This window comes from Oncorhynchus mykiss, chromosome 7 (assembly GCF_057628025.1).
Source record: "Oncorhynchus mykiss isolate SJ-2025 chromosome 7, ASM5762802v1, whole genome shotgun sequence".
Classification (NCBI taxonomy): Eukaryota; Metazoa; Chordata; class Actinopteri; order Salmoniformes; family Salmonidae; genus Oncorhynchus; species Oncorhynchus mykiss.
Genome location: NC_143028.1, coordinates 23,818,634 through 23,840,176, shown reverse-complemented (window position 1 = coordinate 23,840,176; position 21,543 = coordinate 23,818,634). Strand labels below are relative to the sequence as shown.

Below are 21,543 nucleotides of genomic sequence, written 5' to 3'. Positions count from 1 at the left end.
TGGGTCTGGCGACGAATATGTAGCGAGGGCCAGCCGACTAGAGCATACAAGTCGCAGTGGTGGGTGGTATAAGGTGCTTTAGTGACAAAACGGATGGCACTGTGATAAACTGCATCCAGTTTGCTGAGTAGAGTGTTGGAAGCCATTTTGTAGATGACATCGCCGAAGTCGAGGATCGGTAGGATAGTCAGTTTTACCAGGGTAAGCTTGGCGGCGTGAGTGAAGGAGGCTTTGTTGCGGAATAGAAAGCCGACTCTTGATTTGATTTTCGATTGGAGATGTTTGATATGAGTCTGGAAGGAGAGTTTGCAGTCTAGCCAGACACCTAGGTAATTATAGATGTCCACATATTCTAGGTCGGAACCATCCAGGGTGGTGATGCTAGGCAGGCATGCGGGTGCAGGCAGCGATCGGTTGAAAAGCATGCATTTGGTTTTACTAGCGTTTAAGAGCAGTCGGAGGCCACGGAAGGAGTGTTGTATGGCATTGAAGCTTGTTTGGAGGTTAGATAGCACAGTGTCCAATGACGGGCCGAAAGTATATAGAATGGTGTCGTCTGCGTAGAGGTGGATCAGGGAATCGCCCGCAGCAAGAGCAACATCATTGATGTATACAGAGAAAAGAGTCGGCCCGAGAATTGAACCCTGTGGCACCCCCATAGAGACTGCCAGAGGACCGGACAGCATGCCCTCCGATTTGACACACTGAACTCTGTCTGCAAAGTAATTGGTGAACCAGGCAAGGCAGTCATCCGAAAAACCGAGGCTACTGAGTCTGCCGATAAGAATATGGTGATTGACAGAGTCGAAAGCCTTGGCAAGGTCGATGAAGACGGCTGCACAGTACTGTCTTTTATCGATGGCGGTTATGATATCGTTTAGTACCTTGAGTGTGGCTGAGGTGCACCCGTGACCGGCTCGGAAACCAGATTGCACAGCGGAGAAGGTACAGTGGGATTCGAGATGGTCAGTGACCTGTTTGTTGACTTGGCTTTCGAAGACCTTAGATAGGCAGGGCAGGATGGATATAGGTCTGTAACAGTTTGGGTCCAGGGTGTCTCCCCCTTTGAAGAGGGGGATGACTGCGGCAGCTTTCCAATCCTTGGGGATCTCAGACGATATGAAAGAGAGGTTGAACAGGCTGGTAATAGGGGTTGCGACAATGGTGGCGGATAGTTTCAGAAATAGAGGGTCCAGATTGTCAAGCCCAGCTGATTTGTACGGGTCCAGGTTTTGCAGCTCTTTCAGAACATCTGCTATCTGGATTTGGGTAAAGGAGAACCTGGAGAGGCTTGGGCGAGGAGCAGCGGGGGGGGGCGGGGCTGTTGGCCGAGGTTGAAGTAGCCAGGCGGAAGGCATGGCCAGCCGTTGAGAAATGCTCATTGAAGTTTTCGATAATCATGGATTTATCGGTGGTGACCGTGTTACCTAGCCTCAGTGCAGTGGGCAGCTGGGAGGAGGTGCTCTTGTTCTCCATTGACTTCACAGTGTCCCAGAACTTTTTGGAGTTGGAGCTACAGGATGCAAACTTCTGCCTGAAGAAGCTGGCCTTAGCTTTCCTGACTGACTGCGTGTACTGACTGCGTGTACTTAGATACTTTATGACCAGAGCCAAGGTCTGCCTGTGTAGATAAGCGTTCTAGCCAGTCTAGCGATAAGTTAATTCATTTCTACCAAGGAACAGACAGTCATTGTTCTAATTCTTGATTATATTTACACACATTATATTCAGTACTAGGATTAAAAACATACATAACATAATAGTATTCAGATTAGTCAGTCCTGATTGAAATGTATACATAATTAGTCATTATTGATAAAAATTCCCTTAACACTAATACTAATACTAATACCCTTCACCACATAGCTAATACTTATTTATACCCTACACCCTATAGCTAATACTAATTCTAATTAGCTAATATAGCTCATACTAATTCTAATACCCTACACCCTATAGCTAGTACTAATACTAGTACCCTACACCCTTTAGCTAATTTTAATACCATAATACCCTATAGCTAATACTAACACTAATACCCTACACCCTATAGCTAATACTAATAATCTACACACAATAGCTAATGCTAATACCCTACACGCTATAGCTAATACTAATATCTAATACCATACACCCTTTAGCTACTACTAATACCCTTAACCCTATAGCTAATACTAATACTAATACCCTACACACTATAGCTAATACTAATACCTAATACCCTACACCCTATAGCTAATACTAATACCATACACCCTTTAGCTAATACTAATACCCTACACACACTAGCTAATGCTAATACCCTACACACTTTAGCTAATACTAATATCTTATACCATACACCCTTTCGCTAATACTAATACCCTTAACTCTATAGCTAATACTAATACTAATACCCTACATCCTTTAGCTAATACTAAAACCCTACACTCTATAGCTAATACTAATACCCTATAGCTAGTACTAATACTAATACCATAAACCCTATAGCTAATACTAATACTAATACCATATACCCTATAGCTAATACTAACACTAATACCCTACACCCTATAGCTAATACTAATACCCTACACACAATAGCTAATGCTAATACCCTACACGCTATAGCTAATACAAATACTAATACCCTACACCCTTTAGCTAATACTAATATTAATACCCTACACCCTATAGCTAATACTAATACCCTTCATACAATAGCTAATGCTAATACCCTACACACTTTAGCTAATACTAGTATGAATGCCATACACCCTGTAGCTAATACTAACAGTAACACACTACACCCTATAGCTAATACTATTACCCTACACCCTATAGCTAAAACTAATACTAATACCCTACACCCTATAGCTAATACTAATACTAACACCCTACACCCTATAGCTAATACTATTACCATAAATCCTACAGCTAATATTAATACTAATACCCTACACCCTTTAGCTAATTCTAATACCATACACCATATAGCTAATACTAATAACCGACACCCAAAAGCTAATACTAATAATAATACCCTATAACTGATACTGATACTAATACCCTACATCCTATAGCTAATATTAATACCATACACCCTATAACTAATACTAATATCATACACCCTGTAGCTAATACTAATACAATACACACTATAGCCAATACTATTACCTAATACCCTAGAGATAATTCTAATACTAATACCCCACACCCTATAGATAATACTAATACTAATACACTACACCCTATAGCTAAGTCTAATACCCTACACCCTATAGCTAAAACTAATACTAATACCCTACACCCTATAGCTAATACTAATACTAACACCCTACACCCTATAGCTAATACTATTACCATAAATCCTACAGCTAATATTAATACTAATACCCTACACCCTTTAGCTAATTCTAATACCATACACCATATAGCTAATACTAATAACCGACACCCAAAAGCTAATACTAATAATAATACCCTATAACTGATACTGATACTAATACCCTACATCCTATAGCTAATATTAATACCATACACCCTATAACTAATACTAATATCATACACCCTGTAGCTAATACTAATACAATACACACTATAGCCAATACTATTACCTAATACCCTAGAGATAATTCTAATACTAATACCCCACACCCTATAGATAATACTAATACTAATACACTACACCCTATAGCTAAGTCTAATACCCTACACCCTATAGCTAAAACTAATACTAATACCCTACACCCTATAGCTAATACTAATGCCCAACACCCTATAGCTATAGCTAATACTAGTACTAATACCATACACACTACAGCTAATACAAATACTAATACCCTACACCCTATAGCTAATAGTAATACTAACACCATACACCCTATAGCTAATAGTAATACTAACACCATACACCCTATAGCTAATACTAATTATAATACCCTACACCCTAAAGCTAATACTAATACCCTACAACCTAGAGCTAATACTAATACTAATACCATACATCCTATAGCTAATACTAACACTAACACCCTACACCCTATAGCTAATACTAACACCCTACACCCTAAAACAATTACTAATACCCTACACCCTATAGCTTTGACTTATACCCTACACCCTATAGCTAATGTCAAATCAAATTTATTTATATAGCCCTTCGTACATCAGCTGAAATCTCAAAGTGCTGTACAGAAACCCAGCCTAAAACCCCAAACAGCAAGCAATGCAGGTGTAGAAGCACGGTGGCTAGGAAAAACTCCCTAGAAAGGCCAAAACCTAGGAAGAAACCTAGAGAGGAACCAGGCTATGTGGGGTGGCCAGTCCTCTTCTGGCTGTGCCGGGTGGAGATTATAACAGAACATGGCCAAGATGTTCAAATGTTCATAAATGACCAGCATGGTCGAAAAATAATAAGGCAGAACAGTTGAAACTGGAGCAGCAGCACGGTCAGGTGGACTGGGGACAGCAAGGAGTCATCATGCCAGGTAGTCCTGGGGCATGGTCCTAGGGCTCAGGTCAGTTGAAACTGGAGCAGCAGCATGGCCAGGTGGACTGGGGACAGCAAGGAGTCATCATGTCAGGTAGTCCTGGGGCATGGTCCTAGGGCTCAGGTCCTCCGAGAGAGAGAAAGAAAGAGAGAAGGAGAGAATTAGAGAACGCACAATTAGATTCACACAGGACACAGAATAGGACAGGAGAAGTACTCCAGATATAACAAACTGACCCTAGCCCCCCGACACATAAACTACTGCAGCATAAATTCTGGAGGCTGAGACAGGAGGGGTCAGGAGACACTGTGGCCCCATCTGATGACATCCCCGGACAGGGCCAAACATACTAATACTAATACCCTACTCCCTATAACCAATACTAATACTAATATCCTACACCCTATAGATAACACTAATTCTAATTAGCTAATATAGCTAATACTAACACTAATACTAATAGCCTATATCTAATACTAATACTAATACCCTTCACACTATAGCCAATACTAATACCCTACACCCTATAGCTAAAACTAATCCGAATACCCTACAACCTATAGCTAATACTAATACTAATACCATACACCCTATAGCTAATACTAGTACTAATACCCTACACCCTAAAGCTAATACTAATACCCTACAACCTATAGCTAATACTAATACTAATACCATACACCTTATAGCTAATACTAACACTAAGACCCTACACCCTATAGCTATTACTATTACCCTACACCCTATAGCTAATACTAATTCTAATTAGCTAATATAGCTAATACTAACACTAATACCCTATAGCTAATACTAATACTAATACCTAACACGCTATAGCTAAAACTAATTCCCTACTAGAACCCTACATAATACTAGAACCCTACATCCTCTAGCTAAAAATAATATCCTACACCCTATAGCTAATGCTAATACTAATACCATACACCCTATAGCTAATACTAATACTAATATCCTACGCCCTATAGCTAATACTAATACCATACACCCTATAGCTAATAATAATACTGATACCATACACCCTATAGCTAATACTAACACTAACACCCTACACGCTATAGCTAATACTAGTACCCTACACCCAAAAACTAATACTAATACCCTACACACTATAGCTTTGACTTATACCCTACACCCTATAGCCAATACTAATACTAATATCCTACACCCTATAGATAACACTAATTCCAATGAGATAATATAGCTAATACTAACACTAACACTAATACCCTATAGCTAATACTAATACCCTACACACTATAGCTAATACAAATTCCCCACACCCTATAACTAATTCTAGAACCCTACACACTATAGCTAATACTAATACCCGATACCCTACAACCTATTGCTAATACTAATACCAACACCCTACACCCCATCGCTAACACTAATACTAATTCCCTACACCCTATAGATAACACTAATAACCTACACCCTATAGCTAATACTATTACTGATAGCCTACAACCTACAACTATTACTAACACCCTACACCCTATAGCTAACACTAATACTAATTCCCTACACCCTATAGATAACACTAATAACCTACACCTTATAGCTAATACTAATACTAATACCCTTAACCCTATAGCTAATACTAATACTAATTCCCTACACACTATAGCTAATACTAATACCTAATACCATACACCCTATAGCTAATATTAATACTAATACCCTTAACCCTATAGCTAATACTAACACTAATACCCTACACACTATAGCTAATACTAATACCCGATACCCTACACCCTATAGCTAATACTAATACCATACACCCTTGGCTAATACTAATACTAACATCCTACACCTTATAGCTAATACTAATACTAATACCCTACACCCTATAGATAACACGAATAACCTACACCCTATAGCAATAATAATACCCTACACCCTATAGCTAAAACTAATACTCATACCCTACAACCTATAGCTAATACTAATAATAATACCATTCACCCTATTGCTAATACTAATACAAATACCATACACTATATAACTAATACTAATACCATACACCCTATAGCTAATACTAACACTAACACCCTACACCCTATAGCTAATACTAATACTAATACCCTACACCCTATAGCTAATACTAGTACCCTACACCCTAGAGATAATACTAATACTAATAAACTACTGCCTAAAGCTAATACTAATACCCTACACCCTATAGCTAATACTAAAACTAATATCCTACACCCTATAGCTAATACTAATACCCTACACCCTAGAGATAATACTTGTACTAATACCCTACACCCTACAGCTAATTTTAATATCCTACACACTCTTGCGAATGCTAATACGAATACCCTACACCCTATAGCTAATACTAATACTCTACACCCTCTAGCTAATACTAAGACCCTACACCCATTTGCTAATACTAATACCCTACACCCTAATGCACTGTATACCCCTAATTCACTGTATACCCCTTTCTACCACTGGCAGAGTTTTCTACCACTGGGGGAGTGTTCTATCGCTGGCAGAGTTTTCTACCACTGGCAGTTTTGTAATACAGTCAGGTGATTCGTGGTATAGAAAAATCCAATCTTAGGAGAGTACATGGGAGGCACTATATCTGCAGGTGTCTATCCTATCAAAACCACTGATACAGGTGCCCCTCCACCCTCTGGTGGGATGGATCATGTCTACAGAGAAACCTAGATTCAAATACTTAGATGTGTGTGTATTGGGTATATGTTGTGAAATTGTTAGATATTACTTGTTAGATATTTTTGCACCGTCGGAGCTAGAAACACAAGTATTTCGCTACATCCGCAATAATATCTGCTTAACATGTTCATGTGACCAATAAAATATGATTTGATATGAAATAAATGTCCTATTTATCAAAGGGGTTTTTGGCTGGGGTCAAAATGACTCCAAAGGATTTTAATTAGTTAAAAGTCCATTTTGATACAGAAACACTAAACCATGATTTAGATTTTATTAAGAACAAGTTGATTGACAAAGTCATGAAAAATTGGAAGAATTGAATAAACCACATTTTTGGCGATGATAAAATATATGCCTCTGGGGTCAAAATGATCCATGTCAGAAATATAGTTAAATGTAAATATGTAGTTGGTGTAAAGTTTTGTTTTAAATTCTCACTCATTAAACACGAATCAATCAACACATGCTTCTCTTTGAACGACTTAATATAATATTACACTTTTATGAAGCAAATTAAAAATAAACGTTTGGTTCCTCAACTGCGTTGCCCACTCCAGTCAGCAGATGGCGATGTGTGTCTTTTAGGTTCAGGCGATGCTGCCAGTGTGGAAGGGACGCTCCTTCAACAACAACAGCTAGTCAGACACTTCGGTAGCTTTCTAGCAAACATAGCTACAACATTCACGATCTTTACACTTTGTTGTTGTATATTAGTCGCTGTGTTTTAAACAGACTTCTGTCATGTGTACTTGTTGGCCCATTTAATTATATATTTACGTTGTTTGTCAGCTAGCTGGTTTGCTAGGTTAACTTAGAACTAGGCTAGTCGCTAATGCTAGCTAGCTAACATCCTCGAACATGAGTTCACTAAGCTACTCTCCTGTTAAAGAGGAGGTCTGCTGGACGGAGAAAGAAGCTCTAGTGAAAGAGGAGGAGGAAGAGAAGGCTGTTACAATACAAAAACAAGTAGAGGGTGAGGCTGTTACCGTGAAAGAAGAAGAGGAAGACGTTTCAGTGAAAGAAGAGAAAGACGCGTTCAGAGTGAAAGAGGAGGAGGATGTTACAGTAAAAGAAGAGGAGGAAGCCGTTTCGGGAGTGAAAGAGGAGGAGATGTCTGTCACATTGGAAGAAGAAGAGGAGGTTGGAGATCTGTTTAACACCAGTAAGTACCATCTCTGCAGTCGTTGAACCAATATGCAGTAAAGGGGTTCTACACTTTAATGTTGCTCTGTAGGAATGGCTGAAGCAACACTGTAACGTGTAGAACATCAAGAGTGGACCATCAACAAAACGTTAACAATTGATCAAATGCATCCAATGACAATGCCTGAAATACTATAGTCCTCAATATCTCCTATTAGATTAGCCCAAGATGTACTCTTAAAGGGCCAATCAGTAGTTGTTACATCCATTTAGGGACTTATACATTAATGATATGTACCCATTGTTTCTTGAAGAAATCACTTATTAATGCCTCATGAGCTTAGTTCAACTGTCGTATCCCATCAAAACCTAAAATATAAGTTTTTTTCTGTTATTAGTCAGCTAGCGTGCTGGTTAAGTTAGCACTAGCCTAGCTAGCTAACATCTCCGACCATGAGGTCACTAAGCTACTCACCTCCTGCTAAAGAAGAGGTCTGCTGGACAGAGAAATAAGCTCTTGAGGAAGAGGAGGCTGTTAGTGAAAGAAGAAGAGAAAGATGTTTCAGTGAAAGAATAAGAAGACACTTTCAGAGTGAAAGAGGAGGAGGATGTTACAGTTAAAGAAGAGGAGGCCAGTTCCAGTTCTCTGCTGCCAATGACTGGAACGAACTGCAAAAGTAACTGAAGCTGGAGACTCATATCTCCCTCACTGGCTTTAAGCAGTAACTGTCAGAGCAGCTCACAGATCACTGCACATGTACACTGCACATCTGTAAATAGCCCAACCAACTACCTCATCCCCATACTGTTATTAATTTATTTATTTTGCTCCTTTGCACCCCAGTGTTTCTACTTGCACATTCATCTTCCGCACATCTATCACTCCAGTGTTTAATTGCTATATTGTAATTACTTCGCCACTATGGCCTATTTATTGCCTTCTTACCTTATTTGCACACACTGTATATAGAATTTTTCTATTGTATTATTGACTGGCGGTTTGTTTACTCCATGTGTAACTCTGTGTTGTTGTATGTGTCGCACTGCTTTGCTTTATCTTGGCCAGGTCGCAGTTGTAAATGAGAACTTGTTCTCAACCTGCCTACCTGGTTAAATAAAGGTGCTTTTTTTTAAACACCAGCCTTTCAAAGCACTTCAGGGCAACAGATGTGAGTGCTACACGTCGGTAGTAATTTAGGAAGGTTACCTTAGTGTTCTTGAATGCTTGAAACATGTTGGTATTACAGACTCAGACAGGGAGATGTTGAAATTGTCAGTAAAGACACTTGCCAGTTGGTCAGCGCATGCTCGGAGTATGGTGGTAATGGTAATTACAGATGGTAATCCATCTGGCCCCGCGCTCTTGTGAATGTTGACCTGTTTAAAGGTCTTACATCGGCTGCGGAGAGCCTGATCACACAGTTGTCCGGAACAGCTGATGCTCTCATGCATGCTTCAGTGTTACTTGCCTTGAAGTGAACAGTGATTTAGCTCACCTGGTAGGCTCGTGTCAGTGGGCAGCTGGCAGCTGTGCTTCCCTTTATAGTCTGTAATGGATTGCAAGCCCTGCCGCATCCAATGAGCGTTGGAGCCGGTGTAATACGATTCGATCTTAGTCCTGTATTTACGCTTTGCCTGTTTGCTGGTTCGTCGGAGGGCATAACAGGATTTCGTATAAGCTTCCGGGTTAGAGTCCCACTCCTTGAAAGCGGCAGCTATGCCCTTTGGCTCAGTGCAGTTGTTGCCTGTAATCAATGGCTTCTGGTTGGTGTATGTACATATGGTCACTGTGGGGATGACGTCATCAATGCACTCATTGATTAACCCAGTGATTGATGTGGTGGGCTCCTCAATGCCATCGGAAGAATCCCGGAACATTTTCCAGTCTGTGCTAGCAAAACAGTCCTGTAGCTTGAGAACTTTTTTTACTGGTGGATTTGAGTTTCCCGGCACCACGCGTTGTTCTGTTTGCTTTTGGCCATATACAGCTCATTGAGTGCTGTCTTAGTGCCAGCATCGGTTTGTGGTGGTATATAGACAGCTCCGAAAAATACAGATGAAAACTCTCTTGCTAAATAGTGTAGTCTACAGCTTATCATGAGGTTATCTACCTCAGGCGAGCAAAAACCTTGAAACTTCCTTAGATTTTGTGCCGAAGCTGTTGTTTACAAATATACATACAGTGGCAAGAAAAAGTATGGGAACCCTTTGTAATTACCTGGATTTCTGCATAAATGGGTCATAAAATTTGATCTGATCTTCGTCTAAGTCGCAACAATAGACAAACACAGTCTGTTTAAACTAATAACACACAAACAATTATACGTTTTCATATCTTTATTGAAAACACTGTGTAAACATTCACAATGCAGGGTGGGAAAAGTATGTGAACCCTTGGATTTAATAACTGGTTGACCCTCTTTTGGCAGCTATAACCTCAATCAAACATTTTCTGTAGTTGGGGATCAGACCTGCACAACGGACAGGAAGAATTTTGGACCATTCCTCTTTACAAAACTGTTTCAGTTCAGCAATATTCTTGGCATGTCTGGTGTGTACCGCTCTCTTGAGGTCATGCCACTGCATCTCAATCGGTTTGAGGTCAGCACTTTGCATGGGCCACTCCGGAAGCTTTCTTCTGTTGAAGCCATTCTGTTGTTGATTTACTTCTGTGTTTTGAGTCGTTGTCCTGTTGCATTACCCAGCTTCTGTTGCATCAATTGGCACACAGAGAGCCTTACATTCTCCTGCATAATGTCTTGATAAACTTGGGAATGAGTTTTTCTGTCGACGATAGCAAGCTGCCCAGGTCCTGAGGCAGCAAAGCAGCCCCAAACCATGATGCGCCCTCCACCATACTTTACAGTTGGCATAAGTTTTTAATGTATTTTTTTTCTCCACACATAGTGTTGTGTGTTCCTTGCAAACAACTCAACTGTAGTTTCATCTGTCCATATAATATTTTGTCTGTAGCGCAGTGGAACATCCAGGTGCACTTTTGCAAACTTCAGACGTGCAGCAATGTACAGTGCCTTGCGAAAGTATTCGGCCCCCTTGAACTTTGCGACCTTTTGCCACATTTCAGGCTTCAAACATAAAGATATAAAACTGTATTTTTTTGTGAAGAATCAACAACAAGTGGGACACAATCATGAAGTGGAACGACATTTATTGGATATTTCAAACTTTTTTAACAAATCAAAAACTGAAAAATTGGGCGTGCAAAATTATTCAGCCCCCTTAAGTTAATACTTTGTAGCGCCACCTTTTGCTGCGATTACAGCTGTAAGTCGCTTGGGCTATGTCTCTATCAGTTTTGCACATCGAGAGACTGAAATTTTTCCCATTCCTCCTTGCAAAACAGCTCGAGCTCAGTGAGGTTGGATGGAGAGCATTTGTGAACAGCAGTTTTCAGTTCTTTCCACAGATTCTCGATTGGATTCAGGGCTGGACTTTGACTTGGCCTTTCTAACACCTGGATATGTTTATTTTTGAACCATTCCATTGTAGATTTTGCTTTATGTTTTGGATCATTGTCTTGTTGGAAGACAAATCTCCGTCCCAGTCTCAGGTCTTTTGCAGACTCCATCAGGTTTTCTTCCAGAGTGGTCCTGTATTTGGCTCCATCCATCTTCCCATCAATTTTAACCATCTTCCCTGTCCCTGCTGAAGAAAAGCAGGCCCAAACCATGTTGCTGCCACCACCATGTTTGACAGTGGGTATGGTGTGTTCAGGGTGATGAGCTGTGTTGCTTTTACGCCAAACATAACGTTTTGCATTGTTGCCAAAAAGTTCAATTTTGGTTTCATCTGACCAGAGCACCTTCTTCCACATGTTTGGTGTGTCTCCCAGGTGGCTTGTGGCAAACTTTAAACAACACTTTTTATGGATATCTTTAAGAAATGTCTTTCTTCTTGCCACTCTTCCATAAAGGCCAGATTTGTGCAATATACGACTGATTGTTGTCCTATGGACAGAGTCTCCCACCTCAGCTGTAGATCTCTGCAGTTCATCCAGAGTGATCATGGGCCTCTTGGCTGCATCTCTGATCAGTCTTCTCCTTGTATGAGCTGAAAGTTTAGAGGGACGGCCAGGTCTTGTTAGATTTGCAGTGGTTTGATACTCCTTCAATTTCAATATTATCGCTTGCACAGTGCTCCTTGGGATGTTTAAAGCTTGGGAAATCTTTTTGTATCCAAATCCTTCACAACAGTATCTCGGACCTGCCTGGTGTGTTCCTTGTTCTTCATGATGCTCTCTGCACTTTTAACGGACCTCTGAGACTATCACAGTGCAGGTGCATTTATACGGAGACTTGATTACACACAGGTGGATTGTATTTATCATCATTAGTCATTTAGGTCAACATTGGATCATTCAGAGATTCTCACTGAACTTCTGGAGATAGTTTGCTGCACTGAAAGTAAAGGGGCTGAATAATTTTGCACGCCCAATTTTTCAGTTTTTGATTTGTTAAAGTTTGAAATATCCAATAAATGTCGTTCCACTTCATGATTGTGTCCCACTTGTTGTTGATTCTTCACAAAAAAATACAATTTTATATCTTTATGTTTGAGGCCTGAAATGTGGCAAAAGGTCGCACAGTTCAAGGGGGCCGAATACTTTCGCAAGGCACTGTATTCTTTTTTTTTTTGGACAGCAGTGGCTTCTTCCGTAGTGTCCTCCTATGAACACCATTCTTGTTTTGTATTTTACATATCGTAGACTCGTCAACAGAGATGTTTACATGTTCCAGAGATTACTGTAAATCTTTGGCTGACATTCTAGGATACTTCTTAACCTCATTGAGCATTCTCCTCTGTGCTCTTGCAGTCATATTTGCAGTATGGCCACTCCTAGGGAGAGTAGTAACAGTGCTGATCTTTCTCCATTTATAGACAATTTGTCTTACAGTGGACTGATGAACATCAAGGACCTGCCTTGTTGATAGTGCTGTTAAGGCAGAGCAGCACTTTATTATTGACTTCGCCCATGACAGTTTACAATCCAGGGTTACACAAAACAGTTTAGTCACCTCAACTTGCTCAATTTCCACATTATTCATTACAAGATTTAGTTGAGGTTTAGAGTTTAGTGAATGATTTGTACAGCGCTTTTAGTTTTTCAAATATTTAGGACTAACTTATTCCTTGCCACACATTCTGAAACTAGCTGCAGCTCTTTGTTAAGTGTTGCTGTCATTTCAGTTGCCGTGGTAGCTGGCGTGTATAGTGTTGAGTCATCCTCATACATAGACACACTGACTTTACTCAAAGCCAGTGGCATGTTGTTAATAAAGATTGAAAAAAGTAACGGGCCTAGACAGCTGCCCTGGGGAATTCCTGATTCTACTTGGATTTTGTTGGAGAGGCTTCCATTTAAGAACATCCTCTGTGTTCTGTTAGACAGGTAACTCTTTATCCACAATATAGCAGGGGTTATAAACCCGAAACATGTAAGTTTATCCACCAACAGACTATGATCGATAATGTCAAAAGCCGCACTGAAGTCTAACAAAACAACCCCCACAATCTTTTTATCATCAATTTCTCTCTGCCAGTCATCAGTCATTTGTGTAAGTGCATGTTGAATGTCTGTAATCATGTCCGAGTGTGGCACTCTATGCACTCTAACAACGTAACATTTAGTGTCTCCTTATATTACGCTGGGAAAACAGTTTATGGGCACAGAAATCCTTAATAATTTCAGTGTTTGCTAAATCCAATGTTTTACCTGAGAGTCACGTTAACTTTATTGACAACACCCAAATGGATGCTGTCATTGTGGTTCTTCAATAATTAGGGTAGGGTATCGTTAGTCATTTTGGACACAGAGATATGTAGCTCATAGTGTGTATAGAGAACTGTTCCTTGATGGATAAGCTATTGTACAACACAGCTATTTTCTTATTCAGAACATTTAGAATGACAGCACATTACAGAGTAACCTAGTGGGATTATTCACAAAATTATCTGGTTATGAAATGTCATGACAGACATTTTAGTTTCCATGTTTCACCTGAAATATTTAATTATTTATAGTCCTAGGTCTATGTTGTTGTTAGGTGAAGTTATGTGTCCTACAGTAGTTATCTATGTTATTACTATTGTGAAAACAAGACAAAATAAAATGACTTGTTGCTCTCTTGACTGTCTTAATTGTCAAGATTTAAGATGTAATTTGTTGTACAACTTCATGTGTATGCTCTGGGCATCACCTTTTACCTCAAATAAACAGTGAATTTCTGCTCATGTGGGACTTTAACCATCTGTCTGACTTTGTCGTTCACACAGGAGAGAGATGTGACTGTCGTGGATTCTCTTTGGAGCCTCAACTACATCATGATGCTGACGAGGCAGAGAAGATTCTTTCCAGATCAGAACACCTCAAGAAACCCCAGCAGAGACCCACAGGGAAGAAGCCTCACTGCTGCTCTGACTGTGGGAAACATTGCAAATGTTCATCAGAACTAAAAATACACCAGCGAGTACACACAGGAGAGAAGCCTTATAGCTGTGATCAATGTGGGAAGAGTTTTACTACGTCTTCCAATCTGACTAAACACCAGAGAAGACACACAAAAGAGAAGCCTTATAGCTGTACTCAATGTGGGAAGAGTTTTGTTACATCTAGCTATCTGACTTTACACCAGAGAACACACACAGGAGAGAAATCTTATAGCTGTGATCAATGTGGGAAGAGTTATGTTACATCTAGCTCTCTGAAGGTACACCAGAGAACTCACACAGGAGAGAAACCATTTAGCTGTACTCAATGTGGGAAGACTTTTACTACATCAAGCTCTCTGAAGGCACACCAGAGGACACACACTGGAGAGAAACTTTATAGCTGTAATCAATGTGGGAAAAGTTTTACTCGGTCAAGCTCCCTGATCATGCACCAGAGAACACACACAGGAGAGAAACCATATAGCTGTAATCAATGTGGGAAGAGTTTTACTCAGCCAAATGGACTGATATTACACAAGCGGACACACACAGGAGAGAAACCTTGTAGTTGTACTCAATGTGGGAAGAGTTTTATTCAGGCAAGCTGCCTGAAAGTACACCTGAGAACACACACAGGAGAGAAACCATACCACTGCTCTGACTGTGTAAAAAGTTTTATTAGCTTAAGTGATTTAAAATCACACCAGAGAACACACACAGGAGAGAAACCACCATATAGCTGTACTCAATGTGGGAAGAGTTTTATTCAGTCAAGCTCCCTGATAGTGCACCAGAGAATACACACAGGAGAGAAACCTTATAGCTGTACTCAATGTGGGAAGAGTTTTACTCAGGCAAGCTGCCTGAAAGTACACCTGAGAACACACACAGGAGAGAAACCTTACCACTGCTCTGACTGCGGAAAGAGTTTTGTTAGATCAAGTGATTTAAAATCACACCAGAGAACACACACAGGAGAGAAACCACCATATAGCTGCACTCAATGTGAAAAGAGTTTTAATCAGTCATGCTCCCTGATATCACACCAGAGAACACACACAGGAGAGAAACCTTATAGCTGTACTCAATGTGGGAAGAGTTTTACTCAGTCAAGTGGCCTGATAGCACACCAGAGAACACACACAGGAGAGAAATCTCATAGCTGTCATCAATGTGACAAGAGATACTCTGTTAAAAGATCTCTGATCAAACATCAGAAAATACATACATGAAGGAGTTGTTTTAATAATCTCACAGTGTAGAATGTTTTAACATTGAAGTATGAGTATTTTAATAATGTCACAATGTATGACCCTAAACGTTTGCCCCATGTTCTATTGATTTCAGCATGATATGGATATTAGCCTCATGGAAAAATACAAGCTCTGAATTGAAAGAGTACTATTTATGTGATTTAACAAAAAGTGACTAACAAAAAAAGAGTTGTGTTGCATTTCCCACATTGGCGACCCACTTGAATCAAAATGCAACATTTCAAAATGTAGCGAGCTGTTTTCTACAAATTGTCCTCTAACCAGTGATGTACACATTATTTCCAGATTCTGTTTGGTTTTTGAGCTGTTAGTTTTAACAGGACATGCAACCTCATCTCCCTCCTCTTGCACAATTGATTTCAACATGATATCGATTTGGTGATGACAAATAAGTGTTTGCGTTCCTTTATTTAGCGACCCCTAAATTTAAATGCATCACTCCAAATTGTAGCTGACTCTCTTCTGCAGGTTGTCCTCTAACTAGTGAGATAAAAGATGTCTCCCATGTCCATATGTTTTTTTAGTTGTGTTAGTTTCAACAGCACAAACAACCTGATTTCCACCCTAATCGATATCAGTAGTTTATTGCTACTTGTCAAAACAACAGCGTTTTTGGTGCTTGTGTCCATGGTGAGGACAACTTGGTTTCTGATTGTCTCAAGGTGGGCAGTCAAAAAGGTTTGTGTTTTGCGTTTAGCCAGTGAGTTGCCATGGATCTTCATTCCCTTACAGTGTTACAAATGTTTGGTTTTTTATGTTTTGAGGTTAGACTATAGCACGTCTAGCTCGTTAGCACGTCTAGCTCGTTAGCACGTCTAGCTCGTTAGCAGGTAGGACGCACTGATTGGTTTCACCTCGTAAGTCGGTATGTGTTACACCTGTGCTGGTTGTCCATCTCGTTATTGTGAAGGTGTTTCACCTGAGCTGGTCCAGGTTCTATTTAAGAGTGTCTGGCCCAGTGCTCCAGTTGTCTTGATAGATGTGGAGAGTCAACACCTTTAGTTGCACTACCGTTTTGGTTTGCTTCCTGTCTGTAAGTTTGTTGTGGGTTTTTCTTTTGTTTGCCTCTTCTTGGGCAGATTTAGTGGGTGCTCATGGTGGGTGACTTTTATGTCCCAGTTGTTGTTACTAGTCAACATTCAGTGGACACAGAGCAAAAATGCAAGATTATGTTATATACTTTTATTGCATCAAATGGTAGTTTTATGCAACAGAATAGAGGGTTTTTATAACTATTGTGTCTGTGTGTTCTACTGAGGAAGGGCCTCTGGGAGATAACACTGACAGGAGATGTACGATGTCTTTTGGGTGATAAAACCTAAAGAGACTGCATTCCAGATTATGAGTTAATGTTTCTGTTCTATATGGTACCAGGGAGAGATGACCCCAGGGCCAGACCCTGGTCTCTACACAAAGGGTACTGTTTTTACAGCAGATACTGTCTGCTGAGAATTATAAGTATCTTTCATACAAATCTTAACCTTGTGACCCGTTCTATACATCTGTTGTTCGTCATATATGGTTGAAAGGGGTGCATCTTGGCTGTAAAATACCTTTGTACTTTTGTCTCGTGGCTCTCAACAAATCATCTGGGGGTGATTCGTCGACCAGCCATCATTACCGTAGCGCACTCAATTGATTAACTTTATATTTGTGTGTTGTATTGACCTGCTCCCTTATTAATAAGTGAATAAAGGTTTAGTTTAAGAATAATTCTGACTTGTGCGATACGTTTGTCTTCTCATTTGATATAAAAAAAAATTAACAACCACATTTGTCGATGGGGATGTGAATCTTCACTTGGTGACCGCTCCTGACGATCTGGGTAAATTGTGTGCAAGGGATCTCAGGGAAACCACACTTCGGGAACAGAGCAGATGGACCCACCTTTTATCTGAGAGGCAGCGAGCCGATCTCAAACGTAGTTCAAAAATAAAATAAAAAAGTTAGTGAAACAAGTGGAGTTTTTAGAAAAGCCTCGTAGGCTCTGAGTGTGTATTCCTGAGTGAGGGGGGCACCTTGGAGGTGTAAATAGGGCCGAGCCAGCTATCTGTGTGAGTTGGATGAAAACTAGAATCTGTGTTTACGAGTTAAGACCATGTATGATATAGTGTAAGGTGAACCTGTAATTGTTTTAAATCTGTAATTTTAAACCTGTAATTGTTCTAAACCTGGATCCCATTTTAGAAGTATTGAAAGATGTAAATGTATGAGTTATCCTAGGAACTAACCATGACATAGAAATGTGAAAATATTCCTGCAGGTTAAAATATTGTTGAAAAACAACTAATTTGAATAGCTATGTTTGGGAATAGCATTGTGTGACTGCGATATGAGAGTTGTGTGATTGAGTCTTAATCTGAAGTTTGGGTGGTAACAGAGATCTATATATTTTTTGGGTTCTGCTGGGAGTATGTTTGGAGAGCTGCTTCGTAGCTATGGAGAGTCCTTGAAAAAGCAAATGGAATGGTTGTCGTGAGTACCTGAGAATTTCTTACGTTTTGTATGGGTTCTTTGAATAAATGAAAATATGATAAATTCTATCATCGATTACCAGAGATTTGATAAAGTAATACTGGGAATATAATTAGATACAATTTAAACAACTGATATATAGACGAACATAGGCTTTGAGTTGGTATCTTAACCTCATTTGATAAAGATGAGGTTTAAGCATTATTAAACAGTACAAAGTCTGGGCAATTGTCTCAGAAACTGATGGGAGTGTGTCCACTTTAGCGTAAGTTAGCCTAAGGATGAAACTATAAAACGCTTATTGGATTTTCTCTGTCCAGGTACTACAATTGAAATAAAACTGCTCTTAAAGGTCTGAAAATTGTATATTTTTGGTGGGGGTGGGGTCTTCCCAGTATGAGAGGAGTTGCTAAATTTATTGAATAAACCTTTTTCTATAAAGTTAGAGTAAACCAAGGGGCTGACTAGCTGTTGATGTTGAAGAGTCCTGTCCACTAGATTATACGTCACAGTGGCAGAATCACCTGAAAGACGCACATCGCCATCTTGGAGAAAGCACTAGCCAATACAATACTGCCATCCAGTAACAGTACTGCCATACAAGCCTAATAACACATTTCAAGATATCTTTGTACACAAATAGTTTATTTTTTCAGGCTGTCTTGAAAGATTGTATGCAACATTTTGCTGCGTGGCAATACTGTGTTTGGAGACACAGACTAACTGTGAATTGGTCGTCTCGTTCTGTAGCAGCAGCTAGTTATTCTAGTTTTCCAGTGAGGTGTCAAAACAACAGGAAATCACTCTAGACCCAGTTCCTCTGAAGTAGATCAATGGTGGGAATTTATACAAAAGAGGTTGTCTAGACACTGTATAAATACCATTATGCATCTGAATCCCATCTACAGCTACCATCTAAGATATTAATTTCCCTCCACAAGGGGCGGACATGTAACGTTTCCAAAATGGGATAGTATTGTCCATGTAACGTTTACAAAATGGGATAGTATTGTACATGTAACGTTTCCAATACGGGATAGTATTGTCCATGTAACGTTTACAAAATGGGATTGTATTGTCCATGTAACGTTTCCAAAATGGGATAGTATTGTCCATGTAACGTTATGCCCCCTTGTGAGTTAATAGTATTGCATGCTGTAGCAGGCTATATAAAGAGGAAGACCTCCATTGACGATTCAGTTCGTTGTAACATCTCGTCTGGACAGGTCACCGTCCTTAGTTAGTTAGTTAACGTTAGCTAGTTTGTTAGTTAGATAAAGTTAGCTAGTTCATTATCACAAAAGTGAGAACTGCTCTAGATTGTAAACGTACATTGATTAGTGTAAAGCCATGTTGGCTTTATGGAAACGATATACAATATATGGGAAAGAATATAGTAGAGGGAAATAATCCAAACCTAGTTGTGCCTAGTTAGGACATAACGTTAGCTAGCTAGATAACGGTACTGTACTATAGCTCATACAACGCCGACGGTCAAACCCGGCTTTCTAATATTTACAGTAATTAGCTATAGTAACGTTATGGAAGCTTTTCACAGAAAACCATAATTGTCTTCGTTGTTCATTATTAGTATTGTAATGACCCCGGGTTTATAAGGGCGGAAATCGACTCCGCCGCACGAGCATGCTTTGCGGCACAGTCGATAGCGCGCCGGACCTCGGGCTAGAAGGTTGAGAGTTCGAGACCTGCTCCCTGCTGTTCTATTACAGTATGTTATATTATTATTATTATTATAAATTATTTCGAGACATATTCAGAGCCAAACATCAACCCAACGTAACCTTTTTAACTGTTGTCGCATCCAAACTTGTTACCATCGTTTTCAGTTGTAATTGCGAAGTTCCCGGAAGAAGTCCAGCAACAATGGAGGTTCCTCGATGAACCCACCTTCTAACAAGTTCTTTGAAGAACCTTTAGAGGCTGTTTTTCATTGACCAAGAACCCTACGGTTCTTAGGGGATCTGAGAACAACTCCAGTTGAACCCTTCATTTTTAGAGTGTAGTCGGCTCTATTTACTCTCAGATTCAAAACATGATGATTAGCATCAACGATCAAGTCAGCTGCTGCTGCTCCAATACAGTATGAGGTGAGACAGTGAACTGATGTTGAACTGGGCAGTCAGCTGCTGCTGCTCCAATACAGTATGAAGTGAGACGGTGAACTGATGTTGAACTGGGCAGTCAGTCATTCATTGATATGAGTCTATCAAATCAAATTTACCTTACAGTGAAATGCTTACTTACAAGCACCTAACCAACAATGCAGTTTAAAAAAAATACAAATAAGAAATCACTTAAATCAAACATGAATATCATTCATTCTGTACGAGTCTATCAAATCAAAGTCTATCATTGTTGATATTGAAAAGCCTACTGCACATTGTGGTGGAAATTGTAACCAATCAGGAGAGACTGTAATTTCTTCAAAAAATCAACCTTTTTTTTAATAGAATTGCAATAATGTAGCTGGTCAGCCCTACACTCTGAGGTGGAAGGCCACGAGCTCGATGACACAAGGCGTTCAGAAGCCTTATATAGTCAAACTATCTTGTGCATATAGAAAACATGTGATTTTGGTATGTGTGCGTGTCTGGAGAACGAGACACAGACTAACTGTGAATTGGTCGTCTCGTTCTGTAGCAGCAGCTAATTATTCTAGTTTTCCAGTGAGGTGTCAAAACAACAGGAAATCACTCTAGACACAGTTCCTCTGAAGTAGATCAATGGTTCCCCGAATTGGGGCAAGCGCCTTTGGCCTGTCTGTTATGAGGGTGTGTCTAGAGCTAGACTGAAGATAAATCAAACCCAGCCTGAACTGTGTGATGTACTAGTGAGTTGTAGTTTCTCGAGAGATAAATCAGACCCAGTCTGAACTGTGTGATGAAGTTTCCAACAGGCCAATATTCTACATTATTAAACATAATTAACTACAATGACCATAATCCATTGCGTGCCTACTTGTCTTGTCTGTTTATTTTACACCTGCTATGTGA

The 21,543-nt window shown here is 39.8% G+C and overlaps 1 protein-coding gene across 1 annotated transcript; it reads left to right on the top strand.

Moving 5' to 3' along the window:
* Positions 1-7,792: 7,792 nt before the first annotated feature.
* Positions 7,793-17,767, top strand: LOC110528825 (uncharacterized). Its single transcript, XM_021610958.3, has 2 exons — positions 7,793-8,349; positions 14,625-17,767. The coding sequence occupies exons 1-2, from the start codon at positions 8,046-8,048 to the stop codon at positions 16,010-16,012; spliced, it is 1,692 nt and encodes a 563-aa protein (XP_021466633.3). The 5' UTR covers positions 7,793-8,045; the 3' UTR covers positions 16,013-17,767.
* The last annotated feature ends 3,776 nt before the right edge of the window (positions 17,768-21,543 follow it).

Excerpts from the sequence above, each read along its gene's own strand:
- LOC110528825 (XM_021610958.3), top strand. The coding sequence starts at position 8,046 with ATGAGTTCACTAAGCTACTCTCCTGTTAAAGAGGAGGTCTGCTGGACG. Across the intron at positions 8,350-14,624 it reads TGGAGATCTGTTTAACACCA|GAGAGAGATGTGACTGTCGT; the intron begins GTAAGTACCATC and ends TCGTTCACACAG.